At 40.5% G+C, this 17,341-nt stretch overlaps 1 gene segment (V, D, J or C); it reads left to right on the plus strand.

The window, feature by feature from the left end:
* The first annotated feature begins 3,338 nt into the window (after nucleotides 1-3,338).
* Nucleotides 3,339-4,200, plus strand: LOC118933241 (immunoglobulin kappa variable 2-29-like). The segment is given in 2 exon segments: nucleotides 3,339-3,464; nucleotides 3,840-4,200. Coding segments are annotated over 2 exon segments (381 nt in total).
* The last annotated feature ends 13,141 nt before the right edge of the window (nucleotides 4,201-17,341 follow it).

Raw genomic sequence — 17,341 nt, forward strand, 5'->3', positions numbered from 1 at the left:
CTGAATATAGTACTCTCTAGCTCAATCTATATTGTTGAAAATGGGAGAATTTCCTTTCTTTTTATAGCTGAATAATATTCTATTGTGTATATATACCATATCTCTTTTATCCATTCATCTATTTATGGACACTTGGGTTGCTTCCGTATTTTGGTGATTGTAAATACTGCAGTGATAAACATACAGGTGCATATGTATATTTGAATCATGAATCTTGTTTTCTTCAGGTAAATTCCTAGGAGTAGAAATACTGGGTCAAATGGTATGTCTGTTTTTAGTTTTATCAGGAACCTCGATATTGCTTTCCACAATTGTTGTACCAGTTTACACTTCCACCAACAATGTGGGAGGGTTCCCCTTTCTCCACATCCTAGACAGCATTTGTTGTTTTTTGTCTTTTGTATATTGGCCATCCTAACTGGTGTGAGATGATATCTCATTGTTGTTTTAATTTACATTTCCATGATGATTAGGGATGTGGAGCATCTTTTCTTATGCTTGTTGGCCATCTGAATTTCTTCTTTGGAGAAGTGACTGTTCAGATCCTCTGCAAATTTTAAAATTAGGTCATTTGTTTTTGTGGTGTTGAGTTGTGTCAGTTCTTTATATATTATGTATGTTAACCCTTTGTTGGATAAATCATTCATGACTATATTCTCCCATACTGTAGGGTACCTTTTTGTTCCTTTTGTACCTTTTGTATCCCTTATGCAAGGAGATGTGTACAGGAAAATGTTGCTTATATTTATATTCAAAAGATTTTTGCCTGTGTTTTCTTTTAAGAGTTTTATGGTTTCATGACTTATATTTAGGTCTATGATCCATTTGGAGTTTACTTCTCTGTATGGAGTTAGGCAATAATCCAGCTTCATTCACGTATATGTAGGTTCAGTATTGAAAACACCAATTATTGAAGATGCTGTTGGCAGGACATAAAATAATTAAACCTTCCAAACTTCTTAAATACTCTTACCCTAACCATGACAAAAGAACATCTGACAAAGATAGCTTGTAAACAAGGAACTAGAGATCACATACTTAATAGTAGTGAAAATGCTATTACAAACTGATTATCTAAAAATGACACATGACAGTATCTGCCTTCCTAGGCTGTCCACTTGATGTAGTCTTGAGCCAGTGATCTCTCTTGGCCCCACAGGGTCCCCTGTAATCATTAACTTCTGTCAGGATATGTGAGGGACGGCAAAACAGGCAGAGAGACAGACTAGCAATTCCTGGGGGCAAACACACAATCAGCTGTAACCCAGGGGCATGAACATGTGGGTGTCCCTCTAAAACATCGCAGCAGCCCAGGGTCATAAATACCCAGCCCTGGGGGAGCTTCCACTGCTAATACGGCCTCAAATCAGGGCTCAGGATTCAGGACCTTCAGAGAAACAGGTTCTTGAAGAAAATGTAGTGGAGGATTCCAATGCTTTCCAGTGTTTTATAAGCTTGTCATGTTTCTAGAAGCACTGAATACTCAAGATATCAATGGAGATCAGGTTCTGTCATCATATTATAAAAAACAAATATGTACAATCTGAAAGCAAAGTAGATTTTTTTTGGAGTTCATGTCTGAGTCAGACAAGGGAATGCAATGATCTCAAATGCAACAGTGTGATACTCATTTTAAAATGTCAATGTGGTCTTAGAACAAACTACATTATATATTTTACTGACCTATTTGTCATCATGAATTTCAGAATTAACTAAAATCAAATCCAGAATTTTTAAGAATGAGTATATATGTATAAGCTTCCTACCCATATCTTGATATGTTCTGTACAGTTAGCCCTGAAAGGAGAAGATAATGTGAGCCAGGGAACAAAAGCCATCTATTTTATAAGGTCCTCTTGGGCGATGGAAGAAACAATTTTGCATATAATTAAATGCAGACTGATCACTGAAGACAACCCAGCTTTCAGATGGGAGCCCAGAACTGCACTGAATTAGCTGAAACTGCCTCACTTAGTCCCTTGGAGCCAACCCCAGGCACTCGGAATCTTTAATAACCAGCCCACATCCCTCTCTCTCCAGTCAACCAGCTCAGTCCCTCAGCCCCCTGCTGCTCTGGTCCCAGGTAAGACAAGGGGGTCCAGGCAGTTCCAGGCCCTGGTTACCAGCAATCATTACGTGGTGAGCAAGCTGTGGTAGTGAATGAGCTGCTCTAATCACCGCCCTGAAATATAATGCAAAATGTTTTCAATACTTATTTTGGCCCCATGTTCCCGGAAGACCCCATCTTTCTTCAGACACCCCTACACTGAGAAGGAAAACTCCTCTTCATTGCTACAACAGGAATGTTGCAAGACTTACAGAAAGCATTCTGTCAGAATCTATTTGTATTTATGTTTTGCAATAGATAATCCCATACCTGGAAATTTATCCATGATAATAGAAGTACCATTTGATGGAGAATATAAAAACACACTGCTAAATTAACAGCAGTAATCAACAATTTTAAACAAAGTAAATTCCCATCTGTATAATTGGGGTTATTTTCAAATGTAATATATTCCTTTGAAACAATAGTCTATATATAGAGTAGAAAGACTGAATTTTATAAACGCAGGAGTAGTCATAGAAGGCTTCTTTTAGGTGAACATAGTGTGTATTATTTCCTCTGAAAACCTCCTAGGAAGAGGGTCAAGTTGTTAATAGAATGTATTCTCCCTAGAGATTTTCCTGAGGAACTCTTAGAAGAAGAAAAAGGAACCATTGGGTTCAACCAAAGAACAAAAGACTATTTTTGTGTTAAAAAAAGCAATAGTGTCTGTATACCAGCATTTCTCCAAAAATCAGGTATTTCTTCTGTCCAGCTCACTCAGTTTGAGTGTTCTGACAAATTATGAATTTATTCACTCAGCACACAGTAAAGACTAGCTATCTATATGTTTACTACTCTTCCCGTCCACCAGTGGAAAGAGATACTTACTTTCATCTAACACCTAACATAACAGCCGGTAGCCTGGGAGCAGCGGCCAACAGACAAACACCTGGGAGCCTCCCTGGGTCAGCAGCAGAGGGAGGAGCTGCTTGCTTCTCCAGGGCAGGCGGGGTAGAGCCAGGCGGGAGAGCCACTTGGCCCGCCCAGGGTTTACTCTGGACACACACCTCTACCTCCTGGACACACTCATTGTCTCTGCCACATGGAAATTCATATTTTTTCACAATCTGAACCTAACTTCACACAAAATCAACACTGTTTCCTTATTAGTTTTCTTTCAAACACAGAATACATGATTTTTCATTTGGCTCACACGAGACCCTCCTCCTCCACTCTCTTTTTGACTCTTTCCACCCTGCTGCACCCACCAGGAGATTTGCATGTTTCCCTAAGGGAGGACTCAGATAAAAGGTCAGCTTTAGGCTTGCTCTGACTTATCTGGACTGATCAGACAGACTTCTCAAAATGGGGATCCCTGCTCAGCTCCTGGGGCTGCTGATGCTCTGGATCCCTGGTAAGGGCAGAGGGTGGATGAGAAGGAGAGGAGTGCGGGGAGGCTGAGCTTGGGGACACCACCGCCCTGCATGTGAATTCTGTCTGCATGATTGATAATATGATGTGTCCTTGAGGTGGGGCATGCAATGCTTTGATCAGGGAGGGTGGAGAGGGTTCCAGAAGATGCAAGAGCCTCTGCTTTGGGCAGTGGTGTACCACACTGTGAAAGATCCCTAGGCCTTGCAAACCTTGGGTTCTTTTTGAAATCCAACTTGTGAGATATGATTTAAAATCACACAAAAACATGATTTGACGTGATATACAAGGCAAAAAGAAAATTATAAATTTGCGTGCATTATTTCTACCTGACTGTGATTTTTTCTCACTACTTTAGGCTCCAGTGGGGATGTTGTGTTGACGCAGACCCCGCTCTCCCTGCCCGTCAGCCCTGGAGAGCCGGCCTCCATCTCCTGCAGGTCCAGTGAGAGCCTCCTGCACAGTGATGGAAACACATATTTGCATTGGTACCTCCAGAAGCCAGGCCAGGCTCCTCAGCTCCTGATCTATAGGGTTTCCAACTGGGCATCTGGGGTCCCAGACAGGTTCAGTGGCAGTGGGTCAGGGACAGATTTCACCCTCAAGATCAGCAGGGTGCAGGCTGACGATGCTGGAGTTTATTACTGCCACCAAGGTACAAAACGTCCTCACACAGTGATACTGCCCTGAACACAAACCTCCCTGCCCGTGTGGCCCAGCTGCACAAATACATTGTTTTATCTGGGGAGCAGGCATGGCCAATTCTCTGAGTCTGCTTAAGAGGAGGATGTTGGGGAAGCAGGGGGAGAGGTGGCAGCTGAGGGCCCTGGACCTTAAAGGCCTTGGCTACACGTCTGCCACCACACGTTGTGGCCCAGCAGCGGCACAGCCCTGGCTTGGCAGAAGCCCCAGGAGGCATGGTTCCACCTGTCCTCAGAGCACCTCACTTGCTGAGAGGGGGAGTTCATCACCTCATGTGGAAGCTCATCCTGACCCTCCTGGTTTGCCTACACTCACCATGTCTGTCAGTCTCCTTAACCACCAGAGAACAGGGAGATTCCTGGGACCCCAGGCTGCACAGCTGCTGGGCTCAGGCAGGTCCCAGGGCATCTTTAGGGTGTAGTTCTTGGCCAGGATCAGAAACTGGTATTTTCCCAGGTTTCCCACTTACTACTCATCTTTTTCAGTACTTACTGCCGCAGCCCATGAAGCTGGTTTGAGTACGTACTGTACACAGGCTCACCTCAGGGTGAGTGGCTGAGAACAAATAATAAAGCTGTGATTTTTGAGCATCCACATAAACTTTTGAATCTTCACAACACACAAAAGATGCTAATGGGTAAAGTCTTCAATGTTCCTCAATAACATTTTCTTGCGAGTTAAAGTGAGTTTTTAAATTCCAAAAGTTGGGTTTTAAAATAAAAGCATAAGCTGGGAGACAGAGGGCACAGAATTAGCTGTTTATCATGGGGGGCCACCGAACTATATGAGATTTCTTTTTCTTCTTCAGAATGTAATAATTTTAATACCATGGACAGATGTCAGGAAATGGGAACATAAAGAGAAAATAGGAGACATCAACATTTGGACAATTTTTCTGCTCTTTTGCTTATTACTGACAAAGCTGCAGATGGTAATGAGATTGTGGTGATGATATGAAAGCAGGAAGAAGCCCAGCCATGCTTCCCAGGGAAACTCACAGAATGGATGAGACTCCTGCCTGGCTTCCTTCGTTGAACCCTGAACACTGCAGGTTTCATGGAAAAGTAGAGCAGTGAGAGTGGTTTTCTGCTTGCAATGATTAACAGTTTATTAACATTCCTGTGTAAGAAGATCTGTGGCCATCTGAAGCATTCATGCAACCTAGCAGAGGAGATCTTACGACAACTTATTCTTTCCTAAGAAGTGGCCTGGCAGACGCAAAGTGATTGTTTTGGTTGATGTAAAACACAGTGATGTGTTAGCCAGGAAGCCTAGCACACCCTAAACAAACAGTGGAGATGGACTCCAATGCTCATGATGCAGGTGTCTATTAAAAATGTATGGCACAAGAAAAATCACCCTGAACTCCAGGATGCGGGTCTAGTCCATGTGCAGGCATGGGCCAGTCCAAGCAGACCAACATTGCCTCCCAATTCACCTACTCACTGCAGCTCAGACACACCTGGATGTCTCGGCCCACTGATGTGCTCTGTCACCTGCACTGAGCATTTGCAGCTCCAAAGCTTTGAACCCTGAAGAGAAGTACAAAAGATCTGAGTACACTTGTCCGTCTTTGACCCAGGAGTAAGAAGATCCGAGGTCAATGGCTACTGTAGTCACCACAGTGATAGAAAACTTGCTTTTTCCAGTTATCTTTTTGCACAACAAGGACTCTCAGCACAGAAATGGTATGGAGCAAGAGGTTACTGTGTAATGTAGAAAAATCAAGAATTGTGACTTGCATAAAAGAGGCTCATCAAATGTGTTGACTATCAAGAATTAGGACACTCATGCCTTGAGAGATAAATAATCATATTCTTAAAAACTAGTAGTTGAAATAAAATTCCTACTTCTCCATCTTTCTCACCTCCCTGACCCTCAGTAATATTTGAAAAATCTACAAAATATCTCCTTTGCTCTCCTAGCATCTCTTGAACAGCACAGCCCAGTAGAAAGTATGCAGCGATGAACATGCTCTCCATGTGTGCTGAGCAGCACAGCAGCTGCTGGAGCCCAGAGACCAGCCCCCTGAAGCTACTGAGCATTTGACATGTGCGCAGCATACCTGAGGACTCATGTTTTTAAATATACATTTTAATCCATTTAAAATTAAATTTGAATAGCCACACGTGATGAGAAGTTGAGGTATATTGGTTACCTCAGACCTAAAAAGCTCAACCCTTTCTCTGAAATTTCTCCTCACCTCCACAACCTGGCTCTCCCTGACGAAGCTCATTCACCTGCCGCCCTCTCATGGGGTCGTTTCCTCTCCCGCATCCTAAGACCACTGACTACACGGTGCCAATAAGTGTGCTTCCTTGCTGTCCGCTGCCCCTCCCAGACCATTCTCCTCCTTCACCCCTAAGGAATCTCAGATCTGAGTATCATGCCATTAAACCATGGCACCTATCACCCCCTCTCTCTCTGAAGTCATGTGTGTCCTCATAACCAAAGTATAATGAGAAGAAAAGGAGTATCAGAAAGGTAAAAGAAAATAGTGGAATAAATTATGTCATAAGCCAAGGAAAGAGATGCAAATGTAAATTATTAATAATCTCAGAAAAGAAATTCACTTTGGTAACTATGTACTACGTGGAACAGACATTTTGCAAACAATAATCATATGAAATCACATTAAATGAGTTCCATCATTTGCTAAATGGTGCCTTATGGACATAAGTAATCTGAGGCGCAGATAACAGATTGGAACTTTTCTTACCACCAGTAAAAGTCTAGTATCCTATTTGAATGTACACCTATGTTCTTTCAAGCAACATTACTTTTTTTAGTAACTAGTAACTAGTAACTCAAGCTTGAGTAAACATTGCATTACTGAGAGAATTGTGAAAAAAATGTTTTCTCCAGATAGAAATTGTTTGTAAACAGCATCATTTTCAGACATGACATATGGGATCCTGCATCTTAACAGCACCCCTAAATTATTCTTCTATTGCCTGAAGACTGGTCATTAAGCCAGCATTTGGAGACCACTTTCTCACCATGTCCCCATAAACACAAGAATCACAGTGCAGCCCACTAAATGTTCTAACACTTGTCAATTACCTAGAACAGTACCTACAGGTGGTATGACTGAGTATACTGATAATGGTATGTAACAGGAGAGTGAGGTGCGGCAATATAAGGATTTAAAAACTATGGCTTAGATTTAATTTTTCAAAGTCAGTAGGTTATCAATGATTCATACATCAAAGTCACAGAGATGGTGGCACATATTTAGACTTCACATTAGTGGCTGTCATCTGTCAAGGATATAGAGCACCATGATCTGAAATTTTAAAACAGTCCAAGGACGAAATGGAGTATGAGAATTTTAATTATAAAATAAGAAGGACCCAGAGTAATGGAATGGAGTAAAGAAGCCAGTTCCGACACAGAAACTATGAGGTGGAAATGCAGAGACTCAGGATAGGAGATGCCTAGCATACTGGGGGCAGATGAGTTAGAGAAGCAGACTAAGGTCTGATGGGGAAGCACTTGAAAATAAGGGACTGAGCATTGCACCCTGGGAAGCTCCCAAGGCCAAGGAGTGAGAATGAGAATGGGGGACACAGAAATGAATAAAATGGGAAGTTCAGAGTCATCAGGCACAGAGCAGGGACAGCTGATCCATCAGGGTGTGATGGACACTAAGTCTTTCACAAGATGCAGTTGAAGACATTGCTGTGTCAAGAATATAAATTCATCTTTTGAAGTAACACAGGTTCAACAGATGTAAAATATCCTGGACAGCAGAGAGAAGTATCCACAACAGGTCATTATAGGGACTTTTATAATGACCTCCTTGTGCCGGAGACACAAGATAGGCTAATCTGTCAGTTGTTCCAAAATAGTGACAGGAGGCTGCAATCTCATCCAGCGAAGGGGACAGAGGGCTGAGCAGGAAGGGTGCAGCCGGTGCAGCAGAGATGCACTGGCCTAAGACTATTGGGACATGCTGTAGATGAGGGTTGTGTTTGAGGCTGAAGCAGTATGGGAGGATAGCTGATAGCTGTAATCCTGCTGACGGTAGTGAGTTGTTGTATCTTCAACCTAGGAGCTGCTGATGGTGAGAGTGTAATCTGTCCCAGACCCACTGCCCTCTGAACCAGCTGGGCACCCCAGATATCCGGGTGGATGCCCATTACATGTGCAATTTCAGAGCCTGTCCTGGTGTCTGCTGGTACCTGGCTAAGTAGTTGTTCTGGTGGGAGCTGGTTAGAAGACTCTTGCTCGACTTGTAGTTGATGGTGACCCTCCCTCCTACAGACACAGCCGGGGAAACTGAAGACTGGGTAATCACGATGTCCCCAGAGATGCTTCCAATCACAAATGGAGAGTGACTATACATGCCATCACTAATACACACAAATTTGTATGTGTACAATGTAAGCTATCTTACTTATAATAAGCAATGAAACTGTTTTAGATGAAATATTCCATTTGTTCTGCATGGGAAAATCTCTTTCCAATTTTATAATGTCATTTCTCCACTTAAACTATCGCCTGAGGCCCAGAGCACCAGGAATATGAGGAGCTGGGGTTGGGGCACCATCCTGCTGCTGCTCACCCGTCTGACCCTCAGGCCCCACCTGCAGGAAGCCCCTTTGATAGAGCTCCAAGCAGCCAGACTGGGCCCCCAGGAGCCCCTGCAAAGCAGTGGGCAGTGTGATTGCACAATGCCTGTTCAGTGAGCTGTGAAGGCAAATAGTGGGAAGAAGGAGACAAAGATGCCATCACCCAGGAAATGTGGTGGTATGCCCACACAAGGCCCAAAGGCAACTTAAAGCTGTGATTCTCAATACAGTCCAGAAAAATTCTCGAATATATAATGCTTTCAGTATCGACTCTATTTTTTCAAACCAGCTGAAGGAAACTTGAAAACCTAGTCTATAATTGCATATATATAATTATGAGGAAGTATACAGAACACATTGGGAACCTACAAAGATGCTGCCAGTACATGAAACATAGTTCTGTCCCAGGACAGAACGAGGATATACTGTACACATTTTTATCTCGATCTCAGATTCTTTTTTGAGTTCAAATCCATCTTTAAAGTTCCTCTTGGACAACTCATAAGCATCTCAACAAGTCCAAACCAGACCTTGCATGTTTCCTTCAACACATACACTATATCAGAAAATGAACCACCGCATAGCAAGAAACCACCCTGGTCATGAATCTCTGGGTCAACCAGTTTCTCCAACCACTTGAAGTCCTCTCCTTTCTGTCTCCCACCAACCTAAGGTGGCACAGCTCCCCCTGGGGGTAAAAGTGAAATAGCTTCAGCCCCAGCACCACTAGAACAGTTTTTTTGTTTATTTTTGCTTGGAAACCAAATGTATTTATAGAATTATACAAATAGCTTTACTATAAACTGTCCTAAGCAAAGGCCGTTTGAATTCCATCAGAACCTTTGACCCCATAGTGCTTTCATTTTGGGAAGAGCAGACGAGAAACACACAAATAACATTTCTGAAGTTGCTCCTATGCCACTTTCTCAAAGTCTCTACCCTGGAGCAATGTCATTGCTCAGGAAAAATGGGGTGATGTGTGTGCAGATGATTTACTGTATCCTTAACATTCAGCATCAGCTGAGTCAGAGGAAATGCCAACTATGAGTACAGTTTAAGATTTGTGTTTCTGGAGAATAAAGTCAGTTGTAGGCTCATTAATTGTCAGGTGTACAAATTATCTCTTGATCAAAGACAGTAGTCATTCATTTCACAACGTTCCTGTGGCACGAAACCACCCACGATACAAGTGATTGACAGATCTGTACTTGGACACTATTCATGAAAATCACCTGAACACAGTTTTATCAGAGCACTTTTGTATTTTAATTGCATTATTAGAAGAAAGGTCCATCTTCCGATTTATCCTTTTCCATTTTTTAAAAAATTGAATTAATTTTTCATTTTGATACCAAAGATAAACATTTATCTTTCATGTGCCTCACATTTATAGTGACTCCTTTAAGTGCTTATCTTTATCCACTGTAATCCTTAACTACAGATCGCAGAAAGACATGTGTGTCCTCTCCTCCTGAACCTCTGTATTTTATCCTTCCAAAGCTCTCAATTGCTACTTGGTAGACTTTTTAGTACTGAGGATGCTGATTCCAAGCCAATTCCATGGCTGAAATGCAGAACAGTAGATGGGCTTTTCCACTGTAGGTACTGCTTTCAGCAGCAGACCACAGTGACCGGCCAAGAATGCTCATTACTGGAGCTTGACCATATGGAGAAAATCTCAGACTTCTTGATAGAATATGAGGAATGAATCCCATCTACTGCAAAGAACATTTAGCCAAAGAAGCTGTTGGCATCCTCACTAAAGCTTCCCTTAACATGGAACTAGAACAGTGGAAGTCAAAATGAGGAGGTAGAAGAAATTAGGTTCTAGTGATATAAGCAAGTGCCTGGGTCAGACCTTTCCTTATGGGTTCTGCTGTGGGCTTCTCAGTAGCTTAAATACCCAGATTCCCTTTACTATCGAATGTAGTGCCAATTGAGGTTTCTGATAATTTCAACTGAGAATTTGCCTAATGATTTTGTAGTATTAACCAACCTAACTCAGTAATGAAATTGGAAACTTCACCATTTATTTTTAACCCTCTGATGTTTCCACACAGGAAATGTAAAAGAACACAGAAAATATATTGTTTAAAATAATGTGTTCTTAAACTGGAGAACCATGAAAATGTAGGCCAATATAGTAATAGAAGCATTTTCTGTTGAAAAAGTTCCTAGATTTCTCAAGTTGTCAAAAATATTTTTTTTCTTATTTTAAAACATGAAAATTCCTCAATCTAAGGCATAAATTTAATTATTTTTTATCTTAGCTACAACTCTGAGAGGGTACAAAATCTTCTCTCGGAATGTGTTCAGAAGATGAAAAGGATCAGAAACACACAAACCACATACAACCACATTGTGTAATAAAAATAATAGTAGCAAAATTGACAGCAGCAGGGGTCCATATATTTGAACTAGCTGTCTATGTTTATTGCATTTCATAATTCCTTTCTCATCTTAAATTACATCTCTTCAAGTCAGTAATCACAAACTTCACAACAAATAAAAGGTTGGGACCAAAGAGCTTCACTACTGAATTCTACCAAACTTCAAAGAAGACTTAATACCTATTTTACTCCAATTTCCAAAAAACTTAAAGAGGAGGTATATTTCCAAAATGTTTCCAAAGTCTTGATGCTTTTCTTCTACATAGTTTTGGAAGTCCCAGTGCAAGAGAAGCAAATGATATATATTCCAAGCAGGAACTGCTTCCTATAGGGAATTCATGTCTACACTGCATTTCTTCGAAACCTGGTGATTTAATAATAAGAGAAGCATACACAAGAAATGGATGATCCCCTAGTGGTCCCCAGAAGCCAGAGAACATGTTACCTTGGAGTTAGAGGCTCCTAACCACGTGGGCTCAGGCCTGTGTGGGAGGCCTCCTGGGGGAGGTGCTGAGGCTCCCTCACCCCACAGGGGAGTCTCCACTCCCCGCCTCTGTCCCCACATCTTCCTGCAGGTGCTGATGAATGGCATTGAAGCTGCCTCTTCTGACTCCCAAGTCTCAGGGAGAGTCCTTCACTTTGTACCTCTAGAGGAAAGCAGGGGGGAACAAGGGTTCTGGGCAGTGTGCTCATACCAGTGACTGTGATGGTGGGGCAGACAGCACACAGCCTCCAGGGTCCCTAGTGTCACATCTCTCAGAGGTTCGCCAGCTGGTGGAAGGCCCCAGAATTCATTTGTATGTGCTGCCAACTGTCATCATCATGTCAGGTTTTATAACACGAAAACTCCTGAGTAAAACAGAAAAATGATGAAATTGTATTAAATATATAGGAACAATTTGACAGACAATGAAAGCCTTTCTTGGTTAAAATTAAAAAAAAATAAATGTGGATGGAGCACTGCTTTTCCTTAATATGATAACATCTTGTTGTTCAAAATCCTTCCAGAATCCAGACCACAGTCAACATCCCTGGGAGCTTGTTTCAAATGCAAAGCCACCCCCTGACGCCAACTATGAAGTCTTTGTTTTGACAAAGATATCAGATCTGTATAAGTTTCAAGATCATCTGTTTTAGAGCATATTTACTACAGCTAGAGGGGCTTTTCTCCCCACTTCCATTTAAGAAAATTCAATTTAAAGTCACATGTTGAGACACATTTAAATATATTTTCTAATTATAAACAAAATAAATTTAAAATTTCTTTTAGATTGTAAATGCCAAGGTTACATTACTTAAACAATAAATGAATTAATGGTCATCAAAACCTGTACAATTATGAAGACCTAAGAATAATTGAAATTATATGCAACTGTGTTGGAGATGATTTGGCTTACATTTGCTTGTGCTGTTTGTTGAGGGGGAATCTGTGCCTGTCTGTAACTTTCCATAAATGTGACATTCCTTGGCTTGTTACCATTCCCATACCTCCAGTCTTGGCCCCAGATCAACCACAGTGCATAGGTGGACACCAACGCATTGCCTGCCAAGGAACCGCCCGGCTGAGTCTTGGCTGGAGCATCCAAATTATGGTTAACATGAACATCCTTTACTCTAAGAAATAAACACTTGGTATTATAAGCCATTAAGTATTGAATGGTTTGTTACGGTAGGGACAGTGCAGGCCACCCTAAGATGTGCCACTTTGTCATACAGATTATTTTGAGGAAAAAAACAAAGCCCAAAAGAAGATCCTTTGACCTTCCCCCACCCCACAACTGCAGACAAGGAACTGAGATGGAGGAATAGCTCCAGGAGGAGATTGACAGCACCGTGGATAGGCTATATTATTTCATGAACTAAGGGTGATAGACATGAAGGAATGTGACAAGGCCTTTTCAAATTTCTCTGTGCCCCATTATTTCTGGACCCCATCAAGAATTTTGTTTACCAAACATTCATACCCTTCGAAGAGTATGAATTCCAGGTGGTAGGTTCAGACCCCTACCACCTACTTCTTTGTTCAGAATGATATATATACCTCGTTCTTATGGACTGTCTTTGGAATATATGTCTATGCAATACTCCTATTGACATAATTAAACTTTGGTTTATTTCTCCTGTTAATTTGTCTCATGTCAATTTAATTCTTAGAACAGGTAGAAAAAAGAACCTTGTAGGGTAGAGGAAATTTCTTACTCCCCAACACTACAAACTGTTATTTTATAAAATCTGACAGATACAACATGTACAAATACACACATTGAGGAGGGTAGATTTTATTAAAACCAGTGGAATAAAAATGAGTTCCTAGTGTAGCTCCAGTCCAGTAGGGGTTCCCAGTTCTGGAGAAGTTCACTCTAGATTCAGTGAGACTGAAAAGTGACAATGGAATGCTTTGAGGTTAAAGGGTTTATACCAAGCTTTATTCTTGTGATGGCAAGTCAAACACTAGGGTCATGCCTGCATCCGGCAGGTCTGTAGTTCCCCTCAGCCTCTGTCTCCACCAGCCATTCCTCTCTACTGCAGGGCACACAGCACTGGGCAGAGCTCTTTATGTAGCAAAGTCATCTTCAACTCTGTGTCCCCCCAGGCTCCTCCTCCACTCCTGGATTTACCCTGAGCACTTGGCAGAGCTCTTTGTATAGCAACACAGACAATAAAGGATTATTGCAACACATGTGCAAGGATGTACCTGCGTTGTAGGCCAAGTATTATATCATTGCATGTGGACAGTGGGCAAGCAGATGAGGATCAGGTGAGGATCCTGGCCATGGAGCTTCTATTTTCCCTACACTTAGCAATCCATTCATAGGGAAATATAAAAACATAGGTAATTGTTTTAAAAAAATAAATGCTTGAATAAAAAAGAGTAAAATCTACTACATATGTGCAATCATCTGACAAAAGTTATCCGTATGTTACAGTATAATAAGAGTAATGACAGTTTTTATGCATAGTACAGATTTATTATAAATGATCACATCCAAATTTCATAAAGTTGAACATGTAAATATGTATGTACATAAGTAAATATGTGTATAATACATACCATGGGCATATATATTTTTTGATGCGTGCATACAGTTATCTTATGAATGAAATGGGTTAAAAGGACTTCAGTTACTCCGCAAAAGAAACTGGTGTCCAGAATGAGATATACTACCTCAATTGTTTTAAGGAATTTTCTTTATAATCTTTATTTCTAAGTCATACACCAATTGGTGTGTTCACCTGAAATTATGCTTTCTAAGTGAAGGTCCAAATGGTATGATGGCAATATGTTTTCTGACTGTAAAAAAATTGAAGCTTTGCATCCCATACAATTCCTTTTATCTCTAAATCCTCAGTCATGGTATGACTTCTATGTATGAGATATTACTTTGTGAGTTTTTTTTTCATTTTATGGTGAAATCAATTTGACACCCTCATCACATAGGACAGAGCCCTTATGATTTATAGAGAGCACAACTAACTGCCAGTAAACAAGCATAAATCAGAATGAATGGCTGAAAATTTAACAGGGATAATACCATTTGTTTTCAAATGGGTCTTAAGGGGCAACCCTCAGTCTAATTCAACAAATAATATCAGGATCTCAGGGAGGGACAATTGTGAAGTTTGATCACATTCATTTCATAGTGTATTTTAGTCTCTCTCATTCAATCCAACAAACATTATACTAGCATTTCTTTTATCAACAGGTGACATGATTCTAAAATATTCTTGAATCTGTCCTCTGACCTTTTTGTCAAATAACAGAGCAAAATTACACTTAGAAATGCATAATTAATATGCTAAACTTTCTTGGTTCTTTATCATTCCTTAATAACCAGAACTGAAGAGAAGGTATTACTACACTATATGCTGTGTAAGAAATTAACAAGGAAATCATTCAGAATCCCAGGAAACAACAGGGGGTTGGAACTTAAAAACACAAGAAGGAATGATGGCCTTAAAAATAACAGAGAAACAAGTTAGAAACCAGAACAGAAACAAAGAAAATGCTTACTTCCATTGACATGACATCCAAATCCAGGAAAAAACATATTTCTGTGACGGATGTCAGGCTGACAGTGCCTTCGTTGTGTCAGGGGGAACAGTGACTGTCTGGGAAGGTACATGAGGGAGGACCTGAAGAGTGTGATTCTTCTTTACTTTCATCTGGAGAGTGCATAAAGCTTGATTCAGTTGCATATTACGGATTTCTTTCCTTTATGCTTTGTGTGTTCTCTCCCAATTAAAAAGAATAAAACAGATCAAAGCCAGACTCTCAAACAAACATGAATGAGAAAATGAGAAACACCCCGTATTTACAAAAACAACTAAACATTATTAAAGAGAAGTGTAAACTATGCCTGTGAGACGGTAAGTGAAACAATTTGGTACTGGCTCAAGAACAGACCCATAGACCAATAGAAAAGAATAGAGAGCCCACCTATAAGCCCACACATATATGGTAAATTAATGTACGATAAAGGAGCCATGAATATATGAATGGGAAAAGACATCCTCTTCAACCACTGGTTATCAGAAAACTGGACAATTGCATGTAAGAGAATGAAACTGAATTTTTGTCTAAATCCATGCACAAATGTAAATTCAAAATAGATCAAAGACCTGAGTGTAACTCATGATACAATAAAACTCTTAGAAAAAAACATAGGCAAAAATCTCTTGAATGTAAACATGAGCAACTTTTTCCTGAACACATCTCCTCAGGCAAGGGAAACAAAATAAAAAATGAGCAAATCAGACTACATCAAAATAAAAAGCTTCTGTACAGCAACAAACACCATCAGCAGAACAAATTGGCATCTTACTGTATGGGAAAATATATTCATAAATGACTTATATGAAAAGGGGTTAACATCCAAAATATATAAAGAACTCACATGATTCAACACCCAAAAAACATATAACACGATTAAAAAATAGACAAAGGATCTGAACGGACACTTCTCCAAATAAGAAATCTGGATGGTCTATAGGCACATGAAAAGATGCTCTACATCGCAATCACCAGGAAAATGCAAATTAAAACCACAATGCAATAGTACCACACACAGGTTAGTATGGTCAATATCCTAAAAACAAGAAACAACAAATGCTGTCAAGGATGTAGGGAAAGGGGAACCTTCCTACACTGTTGGTAGGAATGTAAACTGGTACAACTGCTGTGAAAGCAATATGGAGGTTCCTCAAGAAACTAAAAGTAGAAATACCATTTGACCCAATAATTCCGTTCCTAGGAATTTACCCAAAGAAAAGAAGACCCCTGATTCAAAAAGACATATGCACCCCAGTGCTTATTGCTTCACTATTTACAATAGCCAAGATACAGAAGCAACCTAAGGGTCCACCAATAGATGAATGGATAAAGAAAAAGTGTACATATACACAATGGAATATTATTCAGCCATAAAAAGAATAGAAGTCCTACCAGTGGCAACAACATGGATTGAGCTAGAGGGTATTATTCTCAGTGAAGTAAGCCAGCATGAGAAAGACAATACCAAATGATTTCACTCATTTGTAGAGCATAAGAACAAAAGCAAAACCGAAGAAACGAAATAGCAGTAGACTCACAGATTCCAGGAAGGGACTAGTGGTTACCAAAAGGGAGGAATTGGGAGGGCAGGGAGGAAGAGACAAGGGGATTCGGGGTCACTATAATTCACAATCACAATATAGGTAGGTCACGGGGAAGGCAGTTCAGCACGGAGAACACAAGTAATGACTCTGTAACATCTTACTATGCTAATAGTGACTGCAAAAGAGGGGTGAGGACTTGACAATATGGGTGAATGTTGAAACTAATTGTGTTGTTTTTGTGAAACCATTATAAGATTGTATGTCAATGATAGTTTAATTAAAAATATAAATATAAATAAATAATAAATCAAGTTTCTTTAAATATGCCTGTGAAAAACCTAAAGAACTGGACATCTGGTAGAGGAAACAGAAGGAAACATTTAAATGTACCTTTTCTCCTTCTTAGGTAGCATAGATTTCATCTCTGTTGGTTTCATAATAAACTAAGCAAACAGTTTCTGCTACTTTCCTCACCCAGGAGTCCCCTACCCTCTCTTCGGCTCTTTCCACACTGCTACCCACATCAACAGATTTGCATCCTGTTCCTTACAAAGGACCTTCCATGCAAGGCTGAGATAAAAGGTCAGCTCTAGTCTTGC

Source organism: Manis pentadactyla, chromosome 2 (assembly GCF_030020395.1).
Source record: "Manis pentadactyla isolate mManPen7 chromosome 2, mManPen7.hap1, whole genome shotgun sequence".
NCBI classification, from domain to species: domain Eukaryota; kingdom Metazoa; phylum Chordata; class Mammalia; order Pholidota; family Manidae; genus Manis; species Manis pentadactyla.